This window comes from Podarcis pityusensis, assembly GCF_964106645.2.
Source record: "Podarcis pityusensis genome assembly, chromosome: Z".
NCBI classification, from domain to species: Eukaryota; Metazoa; Chordata; class Lepidosauria; order Squamata; family Lacertidae; genus Podarcis; species Podarcis pityusensis.
The window spans coordinates 11659216-11686803 of record NC_138044.1 but is presented as its reverse complement, the minus strand read 5'-3'; the positions used below and the strand labels follow the sequence as shown (position 1 = coordinate 11686803).

The window sequence follows — 27588 nt, the reverse complement described above, 5'->3', positions numbered from 1 at the left end:
CGCTGTGAGAACTGGATGCTGGACTTGATTGGCCATTGACCTAAGCCAGCAGGCTCTTGTAGTCCAATGCTATTATGTTAATTTATGTGGATACTATCCACTCTGCATGCACACAGGCTTTGCCTTTTTAGAATAAGAGCATAACAGAATCCATGGTTTAAAATAGTTTGAGAGTATTTGTTGTTCTTTTGTCTCTGCTGTGGTTGTTTTAATCTGGTTTTTATGGTCTGCAGACCAAATAGAGTAGTACTGCAAAAAACAACCCCTCAGAAGTCTATTACTAGATCCAGGTATGTTTAATCTCTCTCTCTCTCTCTCTCTCTCTCTCTCTCTCTCTCTCTCTCTCTCTCTCTCTCTCCCCCCCCCCCCCCCCAATTTGCAGAATACAAAAAGACACGTCCTTCTTTCCTCCTGTCTAAATTTTGGCATGGTAGAAAATGGAGGAAAGTGGTGGAAATGAAAGAAAGAATAGATATTCAGTAGTTTGTCATCCTGACCATTGAGTTGCATTAACAATAAAAATAATGAATTAGACTTATGTCTATAAGCAAGTTCCAGCCATGGTTAAGCATAGGCACAGGCAAACTCCAGCCCTCCAGATGTTTGGGACTACAATTCCCATCATCCCTAGCTAACAGGACCAGTGGTCAGGGATGATGGAAATTGTCGTCCCAAACATCTGGAGGGCCGGAGTTTGCCTATGCCTGGAAGCATATTTTATTTCAGTGATTGAGATGCTGGTATACTAAATTATCCAACTAATATTGAAAGTAGCCTTATTTTTGGCTACCTCATGCTCTTTATTTTTAAATAAATATCAATTCATAGTGTGTGTTATTTTAATAAAAGCAATGTACAGTAACAGAAAAATCAAAGGAGCTCATTATAACATTTGTAGTTAATTTGAACTACAGTATGCTTAATCCTAATTCTTTCTGCGCAATTGATTACAATGGGACTTAGGTGTTCTATTCAGCTGGCCACTGGATCACATCCTTTGAAAGATGTCAAATTGAGGAGTGCAAATATTCCATCAAAAGTTTGTGCTAAACGGATCAGCTTTTTAACACCTTGGCAGCTTTTGCAGTGAAGTTAATAAACAGCTTGTTTCAGGACAATATGTTAATGGTCCCCAAAGGGAAGAAGATTGGTCTGGCTTCCAAAAATTGTGGGGGGGGGGGAGGAATTTGGCTGCAAGCAAAAGCCGTTTCAGTTGCAAGATGTTTCTTCTCTACAAACTCAAATGGACACACAAGCTTTCAGAAAGTTTTACAAATGAATCGTGCATTACAGACAAATCGGTTGCAGATGTTTTTTCTGGTACTTTTTTCTGTCGGGCTCAACACTTGTAACTATGTTAGCTTAACCATTTAAATTGCCCTTACTTGGCCTCAGTGATGCCCTCATTTAGCCAAATCTAATAGACTCTCTGGTGTTGTGACATATCACCCTGTGTAGTGCAAGGATGGGGACTGTGACTCTTATCAATGTTGCTGGACTCCAACTCCCATAATCCCTGAGCATTGGGCAGAGTGGCTGGAACTGATTGGTGTTGGCATCTAGCAACATCTAGAGGGCTACAAGTTCCCCATCCTTGACATAGCCTGCAGGGTTCTTAATCCATTTGGAAAATCTATGTATGTAGATCAGACAGTCAGACCTTCCCAAGCCCAGCATGGATAGCATGGGGGAGAGGCATAGGAACATAAGAAGAGCTCTGCTAGATTAGGTGAATTGCACCTTCCCCAATAGCAACTACCTCATGCCATATGACCAACAAGGAAGGCCTTGTTCGTAGTGTTACTACCGAGGACTGCCTGGTTGCCCCCCACGCGGGAGTGCCAACTTGAATAAAATATCGGGGCCTCAGGTAAACGCTACCCTGCATAATTGATCACAAGATACAACACACACTATTTGAATGGCAATGCTCATTAACTTTGGGGGGGGGGGAGCCCAGCCCCTCAAATATTTTATGGAGAGAGTGCTGAAGGAACCTCAGCCACTAGGAGTTGGCTCCTATGGATCCACAACAGGGCCATTTCAGTGGTGGTTCCCTGGTAGTGGAATGCCCACCCAAAAGAAGTGCACCTGTCTCCATCTTTCAAGAGGGATTTGAAAACATTCCTGCTTATCCAGGCATTTGGTGGCTGAAGAAGACTATTCCTGGCAGCCTCAAGATCACTAGATGGAAGAAAGTTTTTAAGCACTCTTACATTTCTTAAAACTGGAACTGATTTTTATATGTTTTTCAGTTGTAATTGTTTTTAGAATCGGTTTTAGAATGTATGCTTTGTTTTAAATCGTACATTTCGGGGGGGGGGGCTCAATAGGCAGTAAGCAATAGCTCAGGATCTTCTTCTCACAGTCACCAACCAGATGGGAAGACTGCGGGCAGGACAGGAGCACAACAGCCCTCTTGCATTCCTCAGCAGCAGGTCTCCAGAGCCATAGTGCCTCTGATGCTGGAGGGGTCTACTGCCATCATGACCAAGTAGCCATTGACAGCCTTATCATCCATGAATTGTGTGTAAACCTTTTTTAAAAAAATCTGTCCAGATTTGGTGGCCATCACTATAAGTTGTGATAGCATATATTTAGCTGTGACTTTTTGCATTGCAGGGAGTTGGACTGGATGACCTTTGGGACATTTTCCAAGTCTGCAAGTCTGTGATTCTGTGGGCTAAATTATGCAAGTACTTCGTTTTTATCCATCCTGACTCCCAGTGTTCAGTTTCACTGGTTGATCTTGGGTTCTAGTATTCTGAGAAAGGGATAAACACCTTAAACTAATTTCTTTTTCTCATCCTGACCTGCCTTTATAGACTGTGAGAAGAATGAAGTGTGGGTTTTTTGGAGGGGGAAAGAACTGGATACACTACCTGAGCTCTGTAGGTGAAGGGGATGGGGGGACACACACATTATTCTGGCTCCCTGGCTTTTAGCCTCAGATTCCCAGAAAATGTAGCTCAGGGGAGAATACAGGACCCCAACAACCCTCAGCACCCTTAACAAACTCCAGTTCCCTTTTTTTGGGGGGGGGGAGCAAAGTCTGTTTAAAATGGTATCATAGCACTTTAAATGTGTGACTGTGGCCCATTGACTCAACGCTGATTGATTGCTGGATAGCAAACTTTGCATCATCTGCCATACCTAGAGCCCTTTTGAAGGCTCTGTTCTGGTTTGAGCCAGCTTTGACCCCTCTTTTGAAGGCTTCTTGCTGATTTGAGCCAACTCAGACCCCCGTTTTGAAGGCTTCCTACCGGTTTGTATCCATCTGTGCTTCTATATTGTCCCCAGGGAGTTGTTGACTTTAAAACAAAAGAGAGTGGCAAAGCTGAAGATGAACATCTTGGCTGCCTTCACTGTAAAGAACATTAGGTCCCATAGATTAGACTTGAGATGGAACAGATCTGTCAGCTCGCTGAAAAGGAGCTCATTATTCCGCAGATTTGTCTCCCCATTGTCTACAAGACAATGAATGATGCCAGCCTGAGATCCTTTGTTATCTAGAGAGCTGGGTTTTTTCCCCTCTTCCCCTCAGCCCCCCTTCCTCCTACATGCCTGGGTTGTTTTATGGCATCAAAGATCTAGCGATCCACCGATAACATGGCATTCTCAGTTCTGCGTGAGACACCGATAATTTGACAGCCGCGCCTTCTGCTTCGTTTCATGTCTTGCACCAGGACTTCCAGGCCTTACTCCATCAGGCAGTGCCTTGACATTGTGTGTGCATAGCTGTGTTGTGTCCCCATTCCAGAGTTTGAAATAGATACATAGGTGGCTTACAAGTCCCTTAACCAGCAATGTTTGGGCAAGCAAGTTGGGGTGAATGGACCCGAGGAATGAAGGAGCAGTCATCATCCTGCATCATTGTCACCATAAGGTATGAACTTAATATAAGAGCCTGCTGGATCTTATGAAGCTTCGTTCTGCTGAATCAGATCATTGGTCTGTCTCACTCAGTATTGTCGTCACCATCCTTTCTCAACCTTGAGTCCCCAGATGTTGTTGAACTTCAACTCCCATCATCCTTACCTAGCAGGACCAGAGGTCAGGGATGATGGCAGTTGTAGTCCAACAACATCTGGGGACCCAAGGTCTATACTTCTTCAGGGTTTCAGGACATTTTAGCCTCACACAGAGATGCAGGGTATTGAACCTGGGACCTTCTGCATGCAAAGCAGATGCTCTAACCACTGAGCTATGGTCCTGGATGTCATTTTTAGTTCATATTCAGTCTCTTAGCCACTATGCTTCTCTAGCTCTCACATGAAGTTGCTTTTGGCCTCCAGGTGCTGGTCCCTTTAGTAGGTTGCTCTTTGGACTACACAGCAATGACTCTTCTGGAGAGGTCCAGCTACCACTTGCTCTGCTGCTCCTTTTCTGTAGGGCATGGCCATTGCTCAGTGATAAGAAATGATGCTTTGCATATTATAGCTTCAAGTTTCATCTCTGGGAAGGATTCCTGACTGAATCCTAGTGGAGTCACTGCCAGTCAGTGTGGACACTAATGAGTTATATGAACCAGTGGTCTGATCATTTCCTATGAAGTGGAATATCACAGGTATCACGTGGCAAAATATTTGTGCCATCTGCGATAGATTTCCTACTAATGATGGGGAAATGTCTGGACGTGTTTAGTTGGTTGTCATTATTTAAGTTACTGTAATTCATGGGGGTGATTTTGTTTTATACAGTCATACCTCGGGTTACAGACACTTCAGGTTGCGGTTTTTTTGGGTTACAGAACACCAAAACCCGGAAGTACTGGAACGGGTTATTTCTGGGTTTCGGCAGTTGTGCATGTGCAGAAACGCCGAATCGCAACCCACACATGTGCAGACGCGCCGCTGCAGGTTGCGAACACTGCGGGTTGCGAACGTGCATTCCGCATGGATCACGTTCACAACCCAAGCGTCCACTGTAATTTGCTGATAGCTTATTATCTTAAAATACTTAGGATACCAGATATGATATGGAATCTTGGATTCTGTTACTTTGCTTTTAATTGAAGTTTGAAATGTTATAGGATGGCAATGTGATTTTGTTGTTGTTGCATATTTTTGTCAATTTTGTAAACTTTTTTGAGTACAGTAATCTAGAACAGCAGTGTACAAATTAAAAATGAAATGAAGAAAGCAACTCCTACTCTTGTTACTACATACATAATTTTAACAGACGTGATAAGTACCTTCATATCACAGACTTCCAACCTGAATGTTGTAATCAGGAAAAGGATCTTGGGAGGAACAAATGTGGTATGGTGGTTAGAGGGTCAGACTCTCTAGACCTACAAGATCAGGATTCAAACCCTCATTCATCTATGAAGCCCACTGGGTGACCTTAGGCCAGTCACAGTCTCTCAGCCTAATGTACTTCTCTGGGTTGTTGTGGAGATTAAATGAAGAGGAGGACATTCATGTAAACTCCATGGAGGAAAGGTGGGATATAACTAATAGTAATAGATAATAATTTGCATTTTTCCTCTTTTTTGTCCTATCACCATGTGCATTTATAAAACATAAACCAAACTTTGGAAAGAAGCACCTTGGCCAGAGCGCTATCGGAAGATGAGGTCCAAATTTCAAGATAGCAGTTGGCGTGGAAAATAAAGCCTCCAGCCAATAGTTTGGTAACAGCTTTGTCTCAAGCCTGGGTCTGTTGAAGTACTTTGGCGTTGATTAATGAGCTCTGGTGGCAGCTTGAATAGAAAAAATGTCCTTTCGCCATTTGCTTTGAAAAGGCAGAATGGCTGAAACCTCCAATTCTCTTGCAGAGAGAGGGCGGGAAATTTCATCCCATGTTGCCAAAAAAATGCCTAGTGCTCCCCTCCATGATAACTTTGTGCTCTTCAATGTGCGTTAACAGAAATAAAATAAAACCCTGTATCATTTCTTTGTAGGCGATGAGAACATTTTAATCAGGGCTTAGCCATTTATTTTTCACAGAAAAACTATTGTTTTGATCCATCTCTTCCCCCTCCACCCCTCTCCTCACTTTTCAAAGATAATTAAATAGTTCACTAAGCACAGTGTGGTGGCGCCTTTATTAACATAGGTAATTTTGAAAGGAGGATAAAGAAAAAGAGATGCCATTGTTTTAATTTGCAGCGAAAAGAATTGCTTTCAGCTTCTTCTTGGAAGGAACATTAGGAGGTTTGGGCAGTTGTTGCTATAGTGTTTGTCTGATGTTTGGGCCTGAGGGTCTGTTGCCAATGTTAGGCCTACTCTGAGTAGGCCCGGTCAGATTAATAGGCATGACCAGTGTAGGTCCACTGATTACAGTGGTAAAATAGAAATGATTTCTGAGTAAAAGAAAACCTTAAGGATCATTCATGGCAGGATAAGAGTCTGTAATTTTATCAGGACAAGTTATTTGTTGTTTACTGTTATAACAATTGTTTCCTCAAAATTCATCTTCTGTGCTATGAAAATAAATAACAACAGTATTTTTTTTAAGCTTCCCTGCCGCACTAAATGTTGGTGCCCCATTTGCTATGGAGAAAGTGGAGAGGTCATTTTGGTTTTTCAGGAGGTGTAGGAGGGTCACAATGACTTCTCCATTTTCTTCATTCAGCCCACCTCTCACACACAAATGCACACAGTAGGATTCTTCCAAAGAATGATGCTGTGTGATGATTTCACTTCCTTCTGAAGGAGGAATTTCTGGGGTGAATGGGGAGGAATTGTACTTGTCAGGCATTTGGTTTGGTTTTGGTTTGGTTTTTTTAAAGGTCCTATCACAAATTCTGAAAAGATGTGTGTGTGTGTGTGTGTGTGTGTGTGTGTGTGTATATCATAAAATCTATACACCACTATTTTAAAAAATCTTACATTAAAACATACAAAAGTTAAAATACTAAAGCAGATTAAAAATTACCTCAGCTTTCTAAGCATCTGGGTAGACAAGAATGTTTTTAGCAGATGCCAAAAAGAGACCTGGATGATCTCAGTAGGCAAGGAGTTCCAAAGTACAGGCACTACAACACTAAATGGCTGAGTTCTTACAAATGCTGTTATGTGGCACCTATAACAGTGTGTTGTGCTGATCGAAGTGGTTGAGTGGGCACATGTAGGAGAAGGCAGTCTCATAGCTAAACTTGACTTGGTCCCAGTATGTTAAGGGCATTATATGCTAATAGTAACAACTTGAACTTGGCCCAAATCGGCGACCAGTACCAATTTCTGAGCACAGGTGTTATGTACATTCTGCACCAACTGCAAGTTCCCAGATCAAGCACAAGGGAAGCCCCACATAGAGCATATCGCAGTCTTGAAGTACCCAGTACATGAACTACTGCGGCTCCATTTTCTTGGGTGGTGTTCATGGCTCATTTGCTTTCTTTCTAAATAACATATTTGCTATTGCTGCCTCTCATGCCAGAACTCTTCCTAGTAAGTCACCATTTTCTCCTCATATGTGCCCCCAGAATGGCAATGCATTGTGAGGATCAATGCTGATTGTGACATAACATCATTCAGTTTCTGTTTTACCAAGTGGGATGTTTTCTTGAGAGGGGGGGGAGAATTAATTTCTGTGTTGATTAGTTCTGCTCTGTTTGATGGTTTAACAACTTTATGCTGTGTTAGTGATTTTTATTATACACCACCATTATAATAGGGGTGGCCCTCTCAACAGGCCTCTATTTCTATTGGGATTAATGGTGTTTAAGAGTCTTTTGCTATTCTGTAAATAAGCAGAATTGAATAATTGTGTGAATGATTTGGGATGGGGGAACTTGGGGGCCAGGTAGTCACATTCAGGAGTTTCAGATGCAAACCAAAGCACATCTGGAGTTCCAGATTTAGGAATATATAGCGAATTTTACACAAATATGGTAAATTTTAAAGACATATTCCTTTAGAATGTCAAGTGTGTATACCCATGCACACATTTTGATTTGGTTTCTGCACATTAAAGCTTTGACATGGAGGGAAACTACTTTAAATCTTAATTTAAATATGGGAACCTTTGGCCCTCCTGTTTTTTGCCAAACTTCAACTCCCATCAGCACTGGTAATAATGGCCAAGAGACAGAGATACGGGAGAAATAGGTCAGCAATATCTGGGGGCCATAGTTTCCCCTCACCTGCTCACCTGTCTTAACTACTATGTCTTGGCAGATTTTAAATATGTTACCAAGTATCAATATACTTTTTTGTGTGTGCACTGGGGTTCCCCCCCCCAAAAAAATCCTCATTTCAGGCTATGATTGCAAATGCTGGAAAAAGAATTGATGTTGGAGAATGTCAGTTAATATTTTGCAAGTCTGCTTGAGCAACAGGGAATATCCTTGAGAAACTCTTCTCCTTCTTCCGAGTTATTGAGTGCTTTAATTTGCACTGTGCACAATCCTATGTTCTTTTTTAGAAAAGAAAGAAAAGAGAATAAATCCCCCTGCAGGATTGACTTTAGTTGCCCATGGCCATCAGATGACATTACGTCTGTTAGGCGTTCTTTCGTGGTTTCAGCAGGGCCAGCTTCATGAGTGGATTACAAGGCTCTGTCAACATAGGAAGCTGTTTTATTCAGAGCCAGACCATTGATCCAACCAGCTCAGGATTGCCTTCATGGATTGGCAGCAGCAGCTCTGGGATTTCAGATAGGGATATCCCAGAAATTGAACCCTTGGACCATCTGCATGCAAAGCAGGTGCTCTACCATTGAGCTTATGCCCTTTCCCTGCTGCATTCCACTTTGCTGCTACCTAGAAAAAAAAGCTGCTTAGCATGGGCAGGAGGTGTAAATTTATTGAGAGCCAAACCCTTTCCTGAGATGTTCAGCCTGGCCTTGCCCCAGTGTTTCTTAAAATGAGAGCTGATAAAGCAGAGAACCTGATCATGAGAACATAGAAATAGCCAGCAGCATCAGAGCAAAGGCCCATCTAAGTCCAGCATCCTGCTTTCACAGTAGGCAACCAAGATACCTTAATCTGAAGCCCAGAAGCCAGACCTGAGTGCAACTATGCTCTCCCCACCTGCGATTCCCATGAGCATACTGAGGCATGCCATATTCAGAGGCATACTACTGCCTCCGACAGTGGAGAGCATGGCCATTGGGGCTAGTAGGAGGCTTGTAATTCAGGCAAGCCCCCTTCAGGCCTTTGTGGCTTTGGTAGAGGGGCAAGCTGAATAATGGAGTTTGTGTACATAATCACCCCTGCCTGTCTGTATACTTTTACCCTCATGTATCCAGGCTGAACACATGAAGAAGACTGAAAGGTTAGGAGTGAGGAGTGTCAATTTCGCATTCAATTTAGTTGATTCTCAGCCAGGAACCGCTTCAAGTTTCAGCATCCCCTTCTTCCAGTACAATGCACTGCTAATCACACATGCTTATGCGCATCATGTACTAGTTGTGGTAAGAGTCGCCTGCCTTTATCAGGAATCTGCAGTGTATTTGTTTTGCTTGTACATGCCCCGTCGTTTTAATTTTTTTAATAGGAAGCTGCTGCAGCGTTTGGATATTTAAACAGTTATTAAAGGAATGACAATTAACCGATTGCCGACAGATATTTCCTTGAGTGGGGGGGGGGGATGCCTCCCCGAAAATGGAGTACAGTTTGCAAAAAGTATCGCGGTGCAGTAATGACAATGAATTTTGATTTCCCGGAACTGATATTAGACTCCTTATTAAACTATGTACATCTGCTTTTAATTTAGTCCAAATAATTGGAAAATGCAATGAAGCTTTCCAATTAAAGCGGGGGCTTTATGCTGTTTAATAATACCCCCATAATATTATAGCTTATGAAGTGACAGGTGAGTTGGGTGAATGAATGAATAAAACATAAATGCGGCAATAAGGGACAGGAGAACGGGAGACAGTTGCAGGGGATTTTAAATGCTCAATGTAATTTGCATATATTAATCTCCTCTTTTCAGCCTTATCAAGCATTCTTCAGTATTTGAAGTTAAAATAGCGTTGACAGGCGAGAGCACGCTTAGTTTTTTCGAGGATTTATTACTTGTATAATTTCTGATCTTTAATAAGCAGATATGACTGATCCTCATAGTTCTATAGAAATCGTTTAATTGTTCCAGATGGCGTGTACTGATTATGCAAAATTACTTTTCACACAGTTTTTTTCACCCCCTCTTTCGGTGCTTGTATATGATATGTGTGATGGAGTTCGGAGTAAAATTTTTAAAAAAAATTATAGCAGCCTTATCGTGCTGTTTTATGGTGTGTTAAAACACACACACACATTCAGTTGAATTTAATCTACTGAATTACATTGGCCAACAGCTATTATAATGTAACAGAGAGATCTTTTTTCTTTTTCCACTTGGAGGCTTGATGAAGAATAATATAACACATTCACTATTGTTCATTACAATATCACGCACACACACACACACACACACACACACACAGCATTTCTAGAGAGAGAGAAGCCTATGGCTGATGAAAAATGCATAACGCATAATTTGTGCACTTAGATAAAATGCAAAGGAATTGTTCTCTTCGTTTTTGGAGAGCAGATCCATGTGCAGAACAAATGAAATAACCTTGTTGTGACTGCTTTCCTCTCATCAAGAATGATTTTCTTTTAATGATCAGGGTGGCAAATTGTATTTTAATTTTTAGATCACTGGCAAGGGCTGTGTCCTGTTGACAGGTGTCACTGCCATCCTCCTTCATGGCTCGTCTAATTCGGATATCTCAATGGTCCCTTTTTTGTAATTGAAAAGGCATTTTGTAGTAGAGAGTGGTGGCTGCAATTCAGTCTCTTTAAAAAGCTCCCCCACCTAATGCTATGTGTGTGCAAATGTGGTTGTGGGAAGTCCTAGTTGAGAATATATGAGCTTACACTGTGGGGATAGGAAACCATTAGCTCTATGGATGTTGTTGGTCTCCCAAGTCCCATTATCTCTAACCATTGGTAGGGGCTGATGGGAGTTGGAGAAAGTCTGAATGTCACTGATAGGGCATCTGCCTAGCATGCAGAAGGTCCTAAGTTCATTCCCCATCATCTCCAGGTAGGTCTGGGAGAGAGTTCTGCCTGAAACCCTGAAGAGCCATTGGAGACAATTCTGAGCTTGATATGTCAGTATATGGTATATGGTTCCATATGGAATCCAACACTTTTCCAATCCCTTATTATTCCACCTCTTGAAGGACTCCATTCTGAAGACTACAACGTAGGGATGGAGAATCGGGGACCCTGCAGCTGTTATTGACTAAAACCCATTATCCCTGAGTTGGATCATTGGCAGTGCTGGCTGGGACTGATGGGAGTCCAACAGCATCTGGAAGGCCTCAAATCTCCATCCTTTTTATGCTATGGTCTTGTTGTACAATGCTGTCTATCACTGCCACACCAAGGTTTCAGGCACAATCTTTCCCATCACTTGCTAACCATTTCCTTTTAACTAGAGTTTCTGGATATTGAATCTTGGGACCATCCACATGCAAAACATATACTCTGCTACTTAGCATGGTTGGTAATAAAGTTTCAGTTCAAGAGAAGCTGGATGGAGAAGGATACTTGGGTATGTTTGTAAAAGCACTTTCCTTGTGTCTACATTAGTCAGTATGAAAGGGGAGCTGTTTAGCCATTAAGAATTGTTCTCACCCTTAGTGCTGATTGGAGCCAAACAGTGTAAAAGGAGGTGCATTGCCCACAGAGAATTGACCCATAGGAGAAGACATGCAGGAAGAACATCAATGAGTAGTTGTTATTATATACTGTGTTTTTCCCAGATAGGGGCTCAAGGCAGCTTACAGCTAAAATAGAAACAGCTAAAAACATAGTGGGGAATGCAATGTTAAAAAACAATTATTGATGTATTTGCTTGCGCACATACACACAAATATGCATATATTAGGAACATGGAAAACAAAAGGTGCTTCATTTTCAAGAGAATTATGTGCCCGTGTGTGTGCACAGAAAATAGTAGATCTGGCTGGAAAGCGATACACGGAGAACTACGCTGGCCACTGTAATGCATACCTAAATAATAATTTTGTATAATGATAGGATTATTGTATAATCTTAGAAAGGGACATGGCTGTGAGAGGGCATGGCTGTGACTATCATGAAGGGACCCTGCACTTCCGAATTTGCAATTACACTACTAGAGATGACTAACATAGGTCCATTATTTTCAGTGGACCTACTCCCAAAGCCCAAATGTCCAGCCATACCAACATTAAACAATTGCTGAAGATTCCAAAGTTATTAATTTATTTATTTTTTAAAGGTGCATAGTAGATCTGTGTTAAAATGCATAAACATTGTAGGCCACTGGGAGGCTTTCCTAACACATTATCAAAATATCTATAGCTCTAATAATATAAATCAGGAATGATTAGAAAAATATTTGTCCTAATGAAGTAATCATTTGGTCGTAATGCATTTCATGACTGTAGCTTTCGGGTGTGTTAACCGGATGGACGTTGTATGGATTTTCTCATTTTCATCTCCAAAACGCTATCTAATGTTTCATTAAGAGTCACATATAATGTATCTTAAGTATAGTCATTAAATATAGTTTAAGGAGATTTATGTTTCAATATTGCTTAAAGATGGTTTAATAGGCCCATTTACTTGGGCAATATTAATGAGCTCTTACTACCTAATTTTAAGGATCTTAATGTGTATGAAGAGTTTGTGGCTGCACAAAACAACTTGGAAATGGCAAGGCAGCGGACAACTGCAGAGTTGCCATTGAAGCAAAAACCTCCAGTGCAACTGCATTCCTAACCCCGTAGCATTGCTCAGTTGAGTTAAAGGGTTGAATCCCCACACCATTTGGAAAGACACACGGGTGCCCTTCACCTGCAACATGTTTCCAGTCCTCATGGTGACTGCTGGCATTCCAAACTCATCTTCCCCGTGGCTTTGTGAGACGAGTCTGATCCAGCAAAACAGTTATCTATAAAGGTTCATCTAGGCCAGCTTTCCTCCTTGCCACCACTCCCAGTGGCCAACTGGAGGCATCTGGGAAATCCCCAAGCAGAACATCGAAGCAAGAACCCTCCTTTGTTGTAGCAACTGGTATTCAGAGGTGTTCTGATCCTGGATGTTGAAGACCATGACCATGAGCAGTACCAAAAGAATATAGGAAGCTGCCTTATACCGAGTTGGACCCTTGGTCCATCTAGTACAGTATTGTCTACACTGATTGGCAGTGGTTCCCCAGGGTTTCAGGCAGGAATTTCTCCCTGCCCTACCCTACCTGGAGATGCCGGGGATTGAACCTGGGCCTTCTGCATGCAAAACGGAAGCTCTCCCACTGAGCTTATGGCCCTTCCCTAAACATTGATATAACTCTATCCTCTTCTTCCACAAATTATTCCAGTTTCATTTTAAAGTCATCTAAGCTAATGACCATCACCCCCATCTTGCAGGAGTGAATTCCATAAGTAGAACAGGGATGAAAATGATCCAACTTTGTGCAAATGATACTTTGGGTATCATTTAAAAGTTCCCTCCCCACCCCAACCTTGGCCATTTTTCAAAGATAATTTCTGAAGCTGTTGTCTATCTGGGAGCCATTTCTTTCACTCTTCATTGTCTTGGTTTGTGATGTCAGCTAGCCTTATCTGATCATGATGTGATCTTACTCACAAAAATAAGGAGCCCACTGTATAGGAACATACACAAAGAGAAAAAACGGGTTCAGGCTAGCATACAAAAACACAATATATGGCAAGCAAAGTACAACGAATGTACAGTGGAACCTCAGTTTTTGAACATAATCCGTTCCGTGAGTCTGTTTGACTTCCAAAACATTCAAGAACCGAAAATCAAAGGGTTGTCGGCAAAGTGAATGGTGAAAATGGAAAAATGCGCCATGGAAGCTGTTTGACTTCCGAGGCGCGTTCGAAAACAGAAGCATTCACTTCGGTGTTCAAAAACCAAAACATTCGGCAGCTGAGACATTTGAAAACCGAGGTTCCACTGTATTCGTCACAATGTACCCGCTATTACAAGGCATACAGTACATGCAAACGGTACTCCAGAACCATCAAAACAAGTACAATATTACAATTAATGATATATTTTCATTATCTTCTCAATACAATCTCACCGCATGGGCTGAATACATCTTTTGATTTGGGCTGTTTCTTGTAGTACTTCTTTAAGAAACCCTTGGTGTTTCATAATCTCTACTCATAAATGTCCACTAGTGGGCTTCCTCTGTGCTCTGCTAGCCAGCATGCAGCAGTTGCCTCTACTTGTACCCGATGTGGGACCTTGTTCACTTCACAGGTGAGTCTGCCTGCTCATGTCTGGAAAAGTTTACACTATATTGTTTGGGTTGGGTTCCTACCATTTTCTTCTGTATTGTCAGCTGAAGGAGGAGTTTTCTCTTTGAAACTGGAATCAACCAGACTCCAGTCCTGTTTGCTACAGCTGCTCTACCACTCCCAAGAATTTCCTTGGGTTGGAAATAATGAAAATATATCATTAATTGTAATATTGTACTTATTTTGATGATTTTGGAGGACCGCTTGCATGTACAGTATGCCTTGTAATAGTGGGTACATTGTGACAAATACATTTGTAGTACTTTGCTTGCCAAATATTGAGTTTTTTGATGCTGGCCTGAACCCCTGTTTTTTTCTATTTGTGTATGTGAACTTATTCACAGCAGCAGTCCTGTGTTGCTGATCCAGCAAGTGTTGCCTTTGGTTTTCCACTGGATATGTTTTCCCTCCGTAATCTGGACATGCAGCCAAGACAAAGTAATTGATTGTTGTTGTTGTTTTAATTTTTTCCCCCAGTTTTCTTTTTCATTAATTACATACATCTCATATCCATAACATTTACTATGCATTCCTCCCTCCCTCCCCTCCTATGCTTCCCCCAACTTCCACTCCTGGTTTGTTTCTCCTTTCACCCACCTTGCTACCTCCTAAAAGAAAAAAATACTAATAACATATTTATACAATAACATCAAACCTAAACACATAAAGATGAAAATAAGTACAACATATTATTTCTCTACCTTCTACACATTTTCTAATACTAATGATGTGAATGTTTATTTGACAAAGTAATTGATTGGGTGGAGGGTGGGAGCGGAGAGGATTGCACCAAAGCAACAGTGGAGAAGATAGCAGAACAACACTAAATAGGATTGGGGGGAAAGTGAATATTCTCTCAATCAAGAATTTTCTCAGAAAATATTTCTCAGATGCTGGAAGTATCACTTCTGATCGAGAAATCGAAGAGAGAGCATTTGATGCAGTCAAGTTCATATGATTATATCTTACAAACTTTCCTATTGTTTTCTCATTCTCAAATCCTCAAATCATTTCTTAAACAAAGGTCTTCTATCCAGCTGCTATTTGGCCTCTTACATACATTGTTATGAGATTCTTCTTGTTTATGTCTTCTAGCTTCAGCGATGTTTCAAGCTACTCAGGTGGTTTATTAGTAGGGGATGATAGCAAATTTCTTATTTTCATAATTGGACATTTCTTCCCTATGGACTCATGTTTAAGATACACATTGGAGGGGGGCTAGAAATCCCCTTTCCTCCCCCCACCTCCATCCCCATAACTAGCTAATAAGGGTTGCATTGTCATCAAGAGAGTAATGGTTTGCTGATTAGCGCAATTAATGACAAATGGTCGTTGGAGCTGGTGGATTGGTTTAGCAGATGATGAATGCCGCATGGCCCGGGTTGATTCCTGCCAAGAGTGCCTTACCTGGCTGCCTGGCCTTCTGTTCTCAAGCAGGTAGCTCTCATTAGTCACAGGGCATAGGTGCCAGCTTAAATTCGCTGTCATTTCTGGGGGGGGGGGGGCCTTAGGAACACAGGCATGCACTTGTTCTCGGATTCCTTTGAGAGTCGTCTGATAGCTTTCCCTGTATTGCTGATGTGGCTTTTGTTTTTATCTCTCACAAATGTCTGCTGTCTGTCTTAATCTAGTTGGGCCGAAAGCTGGCAGTGTGATAGACAGGGTCCAAGGAAGCTGACCCAAAGTAGAAGGCAATCCACAACAGTGAGGAGCAGATAACGGGAACCTGTCAAGCTTACAGGACTTGGAGAGCTCCCAGGGCCAGCAGGATATCGAACTGGCTCTTTTATATGCCCAAGCAGGGTCAGGTGACCTCCAGAGCCACACACCTCTGCGTAAGGCATCTGGTGATTTAAAGGAGCGGGATGCTGGCTTGGAGCAGTGGATGTGATTCCATTATATGGGCTTTCGGTAATCCCTTTTTTGCTATTTCTAGTGGAGAACTTAAAAGAAAAGAACAGTTTTGATTGATGGATTTATTGTGATTCTTCTCTCCCACACACCCCAAAGGCTTTTGCTGGATCCATTCTTGGGATCTAATAACCTTGCCTTGTGGATCTCCAAGGATTATGACTTTCCCTCCCTAGAATTCAGTGGGGATTTGGGGGGCTGTGCAAGAGGGATAACCAGAGGTCTTCCAGAGCTTACCCACACGATTTAGTGATGGCCATCAGCTGTAAAGGAGAAGAAGAGGAGGAGGAGGAGTTTGGATTTGATATCCCGCTTTATCACTACCCTAAGGAGTCTCAAAGTGGCTAACAATCTCCTTTCCCTTCCTCCCTCACAACAAACACTCTGTGAGGTGAGTGGGGCCGAGAGACTTCAGAGAAGTGTGACTAGCTCCACAGCAGCTGCATGTGGAGGAGCAGGGAATTGAACCTGGTTCACCAGATTACAAGTCCACTGTTCTTAACCACTACACCACACTGGCTCACCGCACTGGAGGATTAGACAAATTCATGGAGGACAAGGCTGTCCAATGGCTACTAGCTATGATAGTTGTGTTCACCCTCCTGTTGGAAGCAGTATGCCTCTGAATACTCGTTGGGAACTGGAGATGAGGAGAATGCTGTTGCACTCAAGAGTCCCCTGGGAAAAGAGAATGGTTGTTAAACCACTCTGGAAATTGTAGGTCTGTGGAGGGAACAAGGATCTCATAACAACTCTTGGCACCCTTAATGAGCTACATTTCCCAGGATTCTTTGGGGGAAGCCATGGCTGTTTAAAGTGTATAATGCTGCTATAAATGTATAGTGTAGATAAGCTGAAAGTCTTCTTTGGTTCATTCAAACTTCTGGTAGTGAGTTCTGTTTTAGCTTTAGTTTAGTTGTGGTGTATGCAAGTTGTTCATACTTGACTTGCCTGCTCGATATTATCTATCGAGGGCTTCCTGACTGCTGAGCTAGTTAACGGATGCTGTTATCTATTCTTTCCACACAGTATTGTGCTTCTGTGCTCTCCCCGCTCCCTTTAATGCCGACAGGGTTTTTATTAAGTCATCTTTAACTGCTTTGGGCAGAAAGTTGAGGCACCAATCATTTAAATAAATGGGGATTCTTCCCAATTCCCCATTGATCTTGCTTCATGAAAAAGAGGACCTCTCCTAATCCTAATATCAGATGCAGTTGTTCATAGGGGAAAGACAATATGGTGTAGTGGTTAGAATGTTGGACCAGGATCTGGGAGACCTAAGGTTCAAATTCCCAAGCAGCCATGAAGCCCACTAGGTGAGCGTGGGTCATCCACTCTCCCAGCCTAGCCTACCTTGCAAGGGAATTAATAAAATGGAATTCATCAATATCCCCTTGGTGGATTTTGAACAAAATAATTGAATAATCAAGACTTAAGTTGCCTTTGAAGGAATAGTTATAAGCATATTTACCTACTGAATTTTGAAACAGTGATGGGTTTCCTAGGGACCTGTTTCGCCTGGTAGTTTCTCTTTAAGTAATGTTGGGGGGGGCACCCAAACCTTTTACTAATATGGGTGAAAATCCTTAATTTTGTGTTAGTGAAAGGGGGCTAATAATTATATAGTTAATTGGCATCTGGAAATTAGGACAATCTTAATTACAGAGCACCATTTCCCTAATAGCTACAAGGCTTGGGCATTTGATCTATATGGAGATTGGTGGCTATTATGCAATTAGCAATTACATTAATGGGGGCATCCTATTTAGACGGAATTTGCATATGCAAATAAAACATACCTAATAGAAATAGCATTGCTGCCCTAATGATTCTGATTCCCTTCCCCCCAAAAAGACCCCTCCCCAATGTTTTTAAATCACTCTCAACCTAATTGCTATCTCTTTTGTTTTATCTCTTCAGAATGGAACTGCATGCTAAAGATGCATGCTTAAGGAGGTTGAAGGAACCCTCTAATATAGGGACACATTAAATGAATAAATATAAATTTAATTTCAATGATATGGAAGCATGGCATGTAGCTATTGCCACATGTGCTTGGGGGGTGTCTTTGCATGTGTTGGCACCACTGTTAAAGGACCACAAACTTTATTTATTTATTTATTTATACATACATACATACCCATCTGGGCGGCTTCCAACACATATAATACAAAAATCAAACATTAAAAACTTCCCAATACAGGACTGCCTTCAGATGTCTTTTGAAGGTTGTATAGTTATTTATCTCCTTGATATCTGATGTGAGGATGTTCCACAGGGTGGTTGTGGCTACTGAGAAGGCCCTCTGCCTGATTCCCTGTAAGTTCACTTCTCACAGTGAGGGAACCATCAGAAAGCCTTCAGAGCTGGACCTCTGTGTTCGGGCAGAACGATGTGGGTGGAGACAGTCCTTGAGGCATACAGGGCCAAGGTCATTGAGGGTTCTAAAGGTCAGCACCAACACTATATTTTAAAACAGCACAATTGAAAGTGTTGGTTAGACAGCTATTTAAAATATTTAGAAAATAATTAAAATCAACTAGGGCTGCCATACGTCTGGAATTTCCCAGACATAACCAGGATTTGTCCGTCAAAAAGTGGCATCTGGGCGGAATTTTCAAAAATCTGTTAAAATGTCTGGGGAAACCCGGGCATCTTTTTGGTGAATTTCCTTTAAAAATCAAAACTACTACTTTTTAAAAGATTTTTTTTGGGGGGGGGGGGGGAGCATTTGTTTCCAGATTTTCACTTTTTAAAAATATGGCAATCCTAAATCAACTATAAGCTAAAAGCAGATGAAAACAAATGTCAGCACATTGCCAGATAGGCTTGTCTAAACAAAACATTTTCTAGTGGGCATCAAAGAGTGTACAGTAAAGGTGCCTTCTTGATGTCGATAGGCAGGAAGTTCTGAAGTGGGGGGGGGGGCTGCCATGCTAAAAGATTGATTTCTTACAGATTTAAGAAGGCATGCCTTGTAGGGGCAGGTGACAAGTTCTCTGAATTTTGCAGTGTTCTCCAGCCATGTAACATGTACAAAAATGCATACAGGCAACTCCCCATATCCATGGGAGCTGCTTTCCAAGGCACTGCACATGTTGGTGGGACATGCATAAGCCCGCCCCGTTCCACCCTCACCCTCTTCCGTCCCCTTCTGAAGCTGAAAACTGTGTGCGCATCAGTGATCAGACTTTTCTCAAATGCACGCAGATGGGGAGTTGCCTGTATACTATGAAGAAGTTTCCATAAAAACATATGTACTGGTAAAATTAACATGCAAAAAAAAGAAGTGTATCTGAAGAAGTGTGCTTGCACACGAAAGCTCATACCAAGAACTAACTTAGTTGGTCTTAAAGGTGCTACTGGAAGGATTTTTTTTATGCAAAAAAAAATTATATTAATGGAAATCGCTTTGCAAAAACGTGAATATGAGGTAAAATTACTAATATACATAGGGGTGCACTAAAACACTGATGAATTTTCATTGATGGCTTTTAAACAATAATCAGGGGACACGGCGGGGGGAGAAGAGGGAAAGCTCCATTACACAGGAGTGCTTCAGCTGATGGGGATCATTAGGTGAATCCCCATCCCACCCTGTGCTGAAGTGTTTTAGCCAGTGCTACTCCTACTCAGAGTAGACCCATTGAGAATAATGGACATGACTAGCTTAGATCTGTTAATTTCATTATGTCTTTTATGTGTAGAATCTAGCTGGATACAGCCCATACTTTTCTGCAAATTTAAAAACAAGCAAAAGATTACAGATAGATGCGGAAATGGGATGGAATAGATTTCTGAATGAACACAGGCAAATTCCCCCACCCATCCTTTGGAAGGATCCCATCCTGGATGCTTTGAAGAATAGCTGTCTGGATGTGTGGGGCTCCTGGAACCCAGCTGGTTTGGGCTAATCCTCTTGGAAGCTGGATGGCAAGGCAGCCTCTGCTGAATGTACGACAACAGATGGCAGGCCCAACCCGCAAAATAAACAGCAGTATGTCTTTGCCATGCAAAAGCAGCCTGTTTGTCTTCTCACAGTGTTCTGTTGGGTTGGAGAGTTCACCTGTTTCATTCACTTTTGCCACCCCATAGCCAGTGTTCCGTTCTCCTTTTGTATAGTTTATTATTTGCACCCTGCTTTTATTTAAAAATAATTCTCAAAGCTGCTTGCCGTAAAAATAAAATGCAGCATAATAGAACAGCAGACTATTATTACTATTGTTTGTTTGTTTGTTTGCTTGCTTGCTTGCTTGTTTGTTTGTTTGTTTGTTTGTTTGTTTGTTTCATATCCCACCCTTCTTTCATAAGGAGCCCAGAGAGGCAAACATATTCACAATTTAAAAGCAAAGGAAAATCAATTTCAATTAAAAACATGTAAAAGCAGTTGCATCGTTAAGGGGTTTGTGGGTATGGGATGGATCCTTAAATGTTTCTCTTTTTTTGTACTTCTATCAAACGTGGAGTTCCCCTGATCATTCTGATACCTCCTTGTTTCTGAGGTTTCATAAACACTATTAATTTAAAGCACATAGACCCTAAGAATCCTGAGAACAGTAGTTTGCCTGTACACATCTACAAATCCCAAACTCCATGTTTAATAAGGGACAGTTCCCAGGTTTCTTGAGGGGCTGGATGCTTTAAATGTATGGTGTGTCCATAGCCTAAGTGGTTTCATTCTGTTTGCAATCCTTTGCACTCAGCAACTGAGTTTTCTATTAGAAGGAGTTAGAAGGATGTAAGAGTTCGGCTTCCTGCTTCTATCGGTAGCTAATCATGTGTCTCTGGAAGCCCTCAGACAAGTCCTGAAGGTAAAAAGCTTCTCCATGTTTATGCTCCTCAGCAGTAGGTACTGAGAGACATGGTGTCTCTGTAACTTAAGTAATAAAACTTTGCAATAAAGCATAAAACAAGGCAGGGGAACTCAGCCTCCATCAAGTCTGCCTGATTCTCATGTTATGGATGGACCACAAAACAGGGCCTCTGAGGCTTATCTCAAAGGAAGCCACTTAGGGCTTTGAATGACTCTTTTCAGTATTTTAAGTCAAGCCCAAAAACAAATAAGCCTGGACTGGGTAGCCTCAGACAGGGGCCATATGTGGCCCTCTGGACCTTAGAACTCTCCACAGGCTGCACTCTTCACTGGCCCTCCACACCACATAGCTGGAATGTGCTGGTGAAGTCTGATATTGCCTCTTGCTTACCTAGATGGAGGGTAGAGAAAAGCTCCCCTACTGTACAAAAGTAAAATTTACATTCTTTGCTGTGCCCACTTTTGCCTCTGGAGTGGCTCAGCATTGGAATATGGCCACAAGGGAATGTTGCCACAAGGGAATGTGGCCCTCAAGTTGAGAAGGGTTGGATGGAGTTGTATGTTCTGGGCCTCAGGTGCTGGATTGTCTGACAGCAGCATTATGTGCTAATTTGTGGTTTTAGGCCGACTCCAAAAGCAACCACAGTGCTGAACAGTAGCTATGATAATTGCAGCAACAGTACCACAAAGTAGATATTAAGGTGTAGACAAGAAAAGCAGAATGCCCACTCGATGCATTGGGTCTCTGGCTTCCCTTGGCTTTTCCATCGTCCCACGTTGTGCTGGTGCAAACTGCAGCATACCAAATGTCCAACATGCTTCTTCAGGAGAGCCTAAGTCTGACAATGCCAGCATTTTTCACTTCCCTTATGTCCCCATTAATAAAGCAATGATCCAAAAGCAGCTTTGCTGAGTCTGATCTTTATGCTTCCATCACTCATGACGAGATAATTTCACACAGGATCATTTTTAAATTAAATGACGACGAAGGCGCGCAGGGCTGTTTTTCCCCCCAGTGTTCTCTAGTTCATGGGAGTCTATCAAGTCATTAATGTGTCGTGACAAACCGCTTGACGGAAACAGGCGTAATTAATTATTTGCATAAATAATGACATGGAGTGGGCTCTTTTCGGCCTTATCTGTGAGGCTGACTGCTGAACCACTCAAAAAAGAATGAGGTATTTACATTTGCCTCAAACCATGTTCCAGCTCTGCAGAAAAGGGGGCACAGAAGGGGCTGTCGCTCTTCAATCCCTGGCATCTTCAGGTAGTGCTGAAACCATGGGCAGCTGCTGCCAGTCGCTGTAGGCAGTACTGAGTTGGATGGACCAAGTGGTCTGACTCAGTATAAGATAGCTTCCTATGTTTCTAGAAGATTAGGCTCCTTTATTTTCAACAAAGTTGAGGTGGCAGCAGGGAGGGTCTGTTCATAGCCCAAATATACACAGCATTCTACACCATCAAAGACGTGGGAGTGTTTATGCAGGCACTACTTTCTTTTAAAATACGTAGCCCCTACTGCACGTATTAAGTCTGGGGAAAGCGTTATCACTTCCCTCAGTTGTATAAAATTTGTTCTCATTGCCATATGTTCACTGGAGTTGATAGGTGTCTTAACTTCTGCTGGATTGTACCTTGCTGTTACTGGGTTGGTGGAGCATGAAGCCTGAGTTCCTAGGACTTGGGGGATTTGAGGAGGGCATCCAACAGGTGAAGGAACAAGAACTAGGGGAAGTAGCTCCCTAGCAAGAAAAGGCCAGTGCTGAGCCAGGTACTTTTTGTGATTGGGTGGGGAGAGACTAGTGGGCTGTTAGGGTGACTGGAGCCACTCTGGAGACTTTGTCATCCTGGTAACTCTCACATCTGCAGCTCAAAGTGACTCCCTCTGAGGGACAGCTTATCAGCGATCCAACAGTTCCTGGTTCTGCCTAGGGCTTAGGGGAAATGTCCCCTTCTTTCTCATCTGCTTTGGTAATTTTTCGTTTGGAAAGGTTGCAAAAAGGAGATGAGAATACCTCTTTAGGGTGAAGAGAGGAGGCATTGCACTCACTCTGATTTGGCTTTGTGACATCACCTAGCCAATTCCGGTTAGCTATGCTGCACTGTGGAGGGGGAAATAGGTTTTTGTTTGAGGACCCTTATTCTGGTTTTGAAAATTTAATTAGCAGCATGATTTTGTAATATTCTTACATTATCCATGTGATCCCTGGTTGGCTGGAATTGCCTCATCAAGACATGAGATAGACACACGCACACATTGTGTGTATATTGTAAATGAAAGTGGGGAGGCAACAGAAAAAAATGGAAAACAGGTGCATGAACTGGTGTTATTATGTAAGTTTTCAACCCCATTAAAACTTCCATAAGCAAAAATTCAGCAGTTCTTACTCCAGCCCCACAGCTTCTGACAGCTATATTTGGCATACCTTTTTCCCCTCACCCGCTTTTAGATAATTTTTCTTGAGCTTGTTACATTCTTTGTTCCATAAAGTTCTTTATTAACATTGATTTGAAGAAACCATCTGATCTTTGAATGAGTCAAAAGGAACAATTGCAAGCGTTTTCATAATCACCGTGAAATGCTGCAGATATGTATATACATAGGAGATAATAACAGCAATTAGTAGTTAGAATTCCTCCTGTTTCTGATCCCATTGTTTGTTTTTTTCCTTTTGAGAGAACAAGTGCTTATTATTCATGGAAATGTTGTTCTGTTTCAGCTGAAACTCTCTTTTCTCCTGCAACTCAGTATATTTAGCCAATGTGACCAATGGGAATTCATCAGCGTGTTTAAATTTGGGATATTGTTGGTAGCCTTTGCTAAAAATATAGCTATTCTGGAGGGAGATGAATTGCCGGTTTGACAATTTGAGGTTGAAGCAGAGGGATATGATGCACACAGAAGAAGAGCAGGCGCATTAGAGTACATAATGCGCCAGTGCCTGGAGAAAGTGTGACAATGCGCTTTCAGATACAATTGTATTCACAGCCCATCTTCTCCAAAGTGCCAGCCCTCTTAACAAAACAATGCAGAAATAGAACACTGCAAATAAGACCTTAGCTAATACATTATGATGTCACAGGTTTTTAACATGTCAAAGTTGGTCCATGGTAAGCCAGGAGCCTAAGAGCAAGTCAGGGCTGAATGGCAAATCAGGAAGCAAGAACAAATCAGAACCAAGAGTAAGGCCAAGTCCAGCAGCTTCATAGGGCCAGTTTGAACCCTGCTGGCCCCTCATCTCATCTGTCCCCTATTGTACAGATAAATGTAATGCCACCTTTTGACCTTCAGCAACAGGGGGCACCAGAGAGCAAGTTAGCAGCTTCTTCCTCCACCATCGGCTGACAAGGAAGGAAGAACATGAGAACATTTCAACATTGGCTTCTCTGAGTCAAACCATTGATATATCTAGCTCAGTATTGTTTACACCAGGCATGGCCAAACTTGGCCCTCCAGCTGTTTTGGGACTATAGTTCCCATCATCCCTCACCACTGCTCCTGTTAGCTAGGGATGATGGGAGTTGTAGTCCCAAAACAGCTGGAAGGCCAAGTTTGGCCATGCCTGGTTTACACTGACTGGCTATCGCTCTCCAGGATTTCAGACAAGGTCCATCCATAACAGGAGATACTAGAAATTGAACCTGAGACCTTCTGTGTGTCACACAGATGCTCTACCATGGAGCTACAGCCCTTATCAGAAAGTACATTTGAATCTGGAGTCTCTAGTTTGAGATCCCTAGCAAGAAATAGGGGGCAAGCAGCAGAAGATATTGCTGATTATTGGAAAGTGAGCTTCCCACACTGACTGTGGTAAATGGGTCATGGCAATAGTTTGCCAGTACTCTCTCCCTAAGGAGCAGCCATTGAACATGTCCATCTCTCCGGTCTCTCTTTTTCCCGTCCACCCACCTTGATACTTTCCAAAACATAGACTTCACAAATAATCTCTTGATGACAGACCTTGACAAGACTGATTCTTGCGACTCCGTGCTCACTTCTCTTTGACACAGCAGCATTAATAACAGATCTCATTGTGCGTCTTGACAATCTTATTTTTTAAAAAAAGCACAATCGTTCCGATAAAGGGCATCTGCTTAATTACAGGTTTCCTTAATTACAGCTCTGTGGAAGCTCATCTGCTTGGGCAAATCCACATTGTAGCGCTGAGTCGTTTTGGCATATATTTCCCCCACTTTTCATCTGCTGTGGGTTTCTCCACACGTGGTGTCTTTCAAAGCCTTTCTCCTTCCTTGAAGGAGCTGAAGACACTCTCCAGTTAATCCTCACAACAATCCTGTGCAAAATCTCCCCATGAGCCCCATAGCAGATGGGCTCTGAACCTGAATCTAGATTTTTATAAATATTTGGGTGCTTCCTGTCTTCTCCAAAGCTTCTCAATTTAAAGAGGATGTTTGGGGAGCAAGGGTTGGACTAGGATGTGGGAGACAAGAGTTCAAATCCTCATTCCTCCATGAAGCTCACTGGGTAACCTAATCTCTGCCACTCATCCTAACCTACCTCACATGGTTGTTGTGGGCATTAAATATGGGGTGGGGGGGACTCATGCACCACCCTGAGCTCTTAGGAGAGTAAGGTGGGCTGTAAAGGTAAAGGGGACCCCTGACCATTAGGTCCAGTCATGACCGACTCTGGGGTTGCGGCGCTCATCTCGCTTTATTGGCCGAGGGGGCCGGCGTACAGCTTCCAGGTCATGGGGCCAGCATGACTAAGCCACTTCTGGAGAACCAGAGCAGCGCATGGAAACGCCGTTTACCTTCCCGCCAGAGTGGTACCTATTTATCTACTTGCACTTTGACGTGCTTTTGAACTGCTAGGCTGGCGGGAGCAGGGACTGAGCAACGGGAGCTCACCCCGCCACGGGGATTCGAACTGCCGACCTTCTGATCGGCAAGCCCTAGGCTCTGTGGTTTAACCCACAGCGCCACCCGCGTCAAGGTGGGCTGTTAATGCAGTTAAACATAGGAAGCAGCCTTCTGTTGTGCCAGGCCATTGTTCTATGCTCAGTATTGTCTACACACTGACTGATAGTTGTTCTCTATGTCCTAGCTCCAGTCTGAAGAAGCACTTGAGCTCATATTATGATTTCTGCCTGAAAATTTAATGAACAATTCAGTATAGTCTATCAACAAAGCAAAAATAAGAGAGAGGCATGGCAGGTGCAAGGCAGTGACAGTGAGAAACCAGAACTTAAGAATGACAGGAACACACCAGAATTCAGAAGGCCTCTTGCTCAAGCAAGTCCCTGCTTGAACGGGAAGTCCTATGTACTCCCTTCCTGCTTAGGAGGATCCAGTGACCAGCTCAGGTGGGTGGCTGCAATCCAGCTGATGAAATGTACCTCCACTGAGAAGCTGCCATTCAGTAGTTCACCACATGAGGGAGCAGCACACAGATCCAGTAGCTTCTGCTGTTTATAGCTCCTTGCTGTTCCTTATGAGTCGTAGAAGTGGGTTGAAATAAGTCCTGGGGTTTAATCGGAAGGCGCATGAAACAGCCACCTTCCGAAGTTAATGTGTTCAGTACAAGGATGGGAAATGGAGCAGAATCCCATATGTACTCTGCTATGCATTCCACATACATAAAATAAATGTGATTTTTTAAAAAAAACCCTCATGAAAGTTCATCAGCATTTTAACATGAATTTCTCATGTGTATGCTTTTTTCACACAATCTTGCAAAACTGTTTTATCTAAAGCACTGCATTTTTCTATGTGATTGTCACCAATCTATCAGTTTTTATGCACCCTTTTCCTGATTGTGTGCATTCATTGGCGGGGGAAGTGTGAATTTCGAAGGATAGCTGTGCTTCCCTTGATGCATGGCTTGAGACAGCGCAAATTAGGCAGGCAAACTGAACTTAAATGCAAACTGAATTGAATTTCTCCCTCATCTCTAATCCAAGCCCGGGCAAAATGAGGCTGAGAGATGGGGAGGGAGAGATGTTTTCCCAAATCCCAAAGTGTCATCATTTGGAGGGCATGTCAAAAACTTATGTAGACAAGACCAGCTTGAGTGTAATGGTTGTGCTGTGAGTAGGGGCTGCATTCTGACATGGGGGTGGTGGTGGTGATTTATTAAAATTGTATACCGCCCTATACCCCTAGATCTCAAGGCATTAGTTTTTCTGATTGTGATGCAAGTGCTTCTGTCCTGTTTTTTAATGTTTCTTTCACCCTACAGCACCTGCTGTTCTACAGAACTGCGGCTTTTTGACAAAAATAATAATAATAGTAATAGTAATAATAATTTTATTTATATCCCGCCCTCCCCTGCCAAAGCCGGGCTCAGAGCGGCTAACAACAATTAAAGTAACACAGCATTCTAAAATCAATTCATTTTAAAATCAATTCAAAATCAAATTAATGGCAACCATTGGGCTAGATTACCAAAGGAGGCAGTCAGGTTGTGCCTTGGCTAAAGGCCAGGCGAAACAGCTCTGTCTTGCAGGTCCTGCAGAAAGATGTCAAGTCCCGCAGGGCCCTAGTCTCTTGTGACAGAGCGTTCCACCAGATCGGGGCCACAGCTGAAAAAGCCCTGGCTCTGGTTGAGGCCAGCCTAACCTCCCTGTGGCCCAGGACCT

General features: G+C 42.5%; 1 protein-coding gene across 5 annotated transcripts in view; it reads left to right on the top strand.

Annotated features, from left to right (window-relative positions):
• MVB12B (multivesicular body subunit 12B) overlaps positions 1-27588 on the top strand; it is a 110282-nt gene that overhangs the window by 61387 nt on the left and 21307 nt on the right. Inside the window, exon 8 of one of the 5 annotated variants that reach the window (XM_080989661.1) lies at positions 383-1118. The exons of the other annotated variants lie outside the window; for them this stretch is intronic. Within the exon in view, the coding sequence (XP_080845787.1) occupies positions 383-483 (101 nt within the window). The 3' untranslated portion in view covers positions 484-1118. Of the gene's footprint in view, positions 1-382; positions 1119-27588 lie in introns of those variants that run through there. 5 annotated transcript variants of the gene reach the window in all.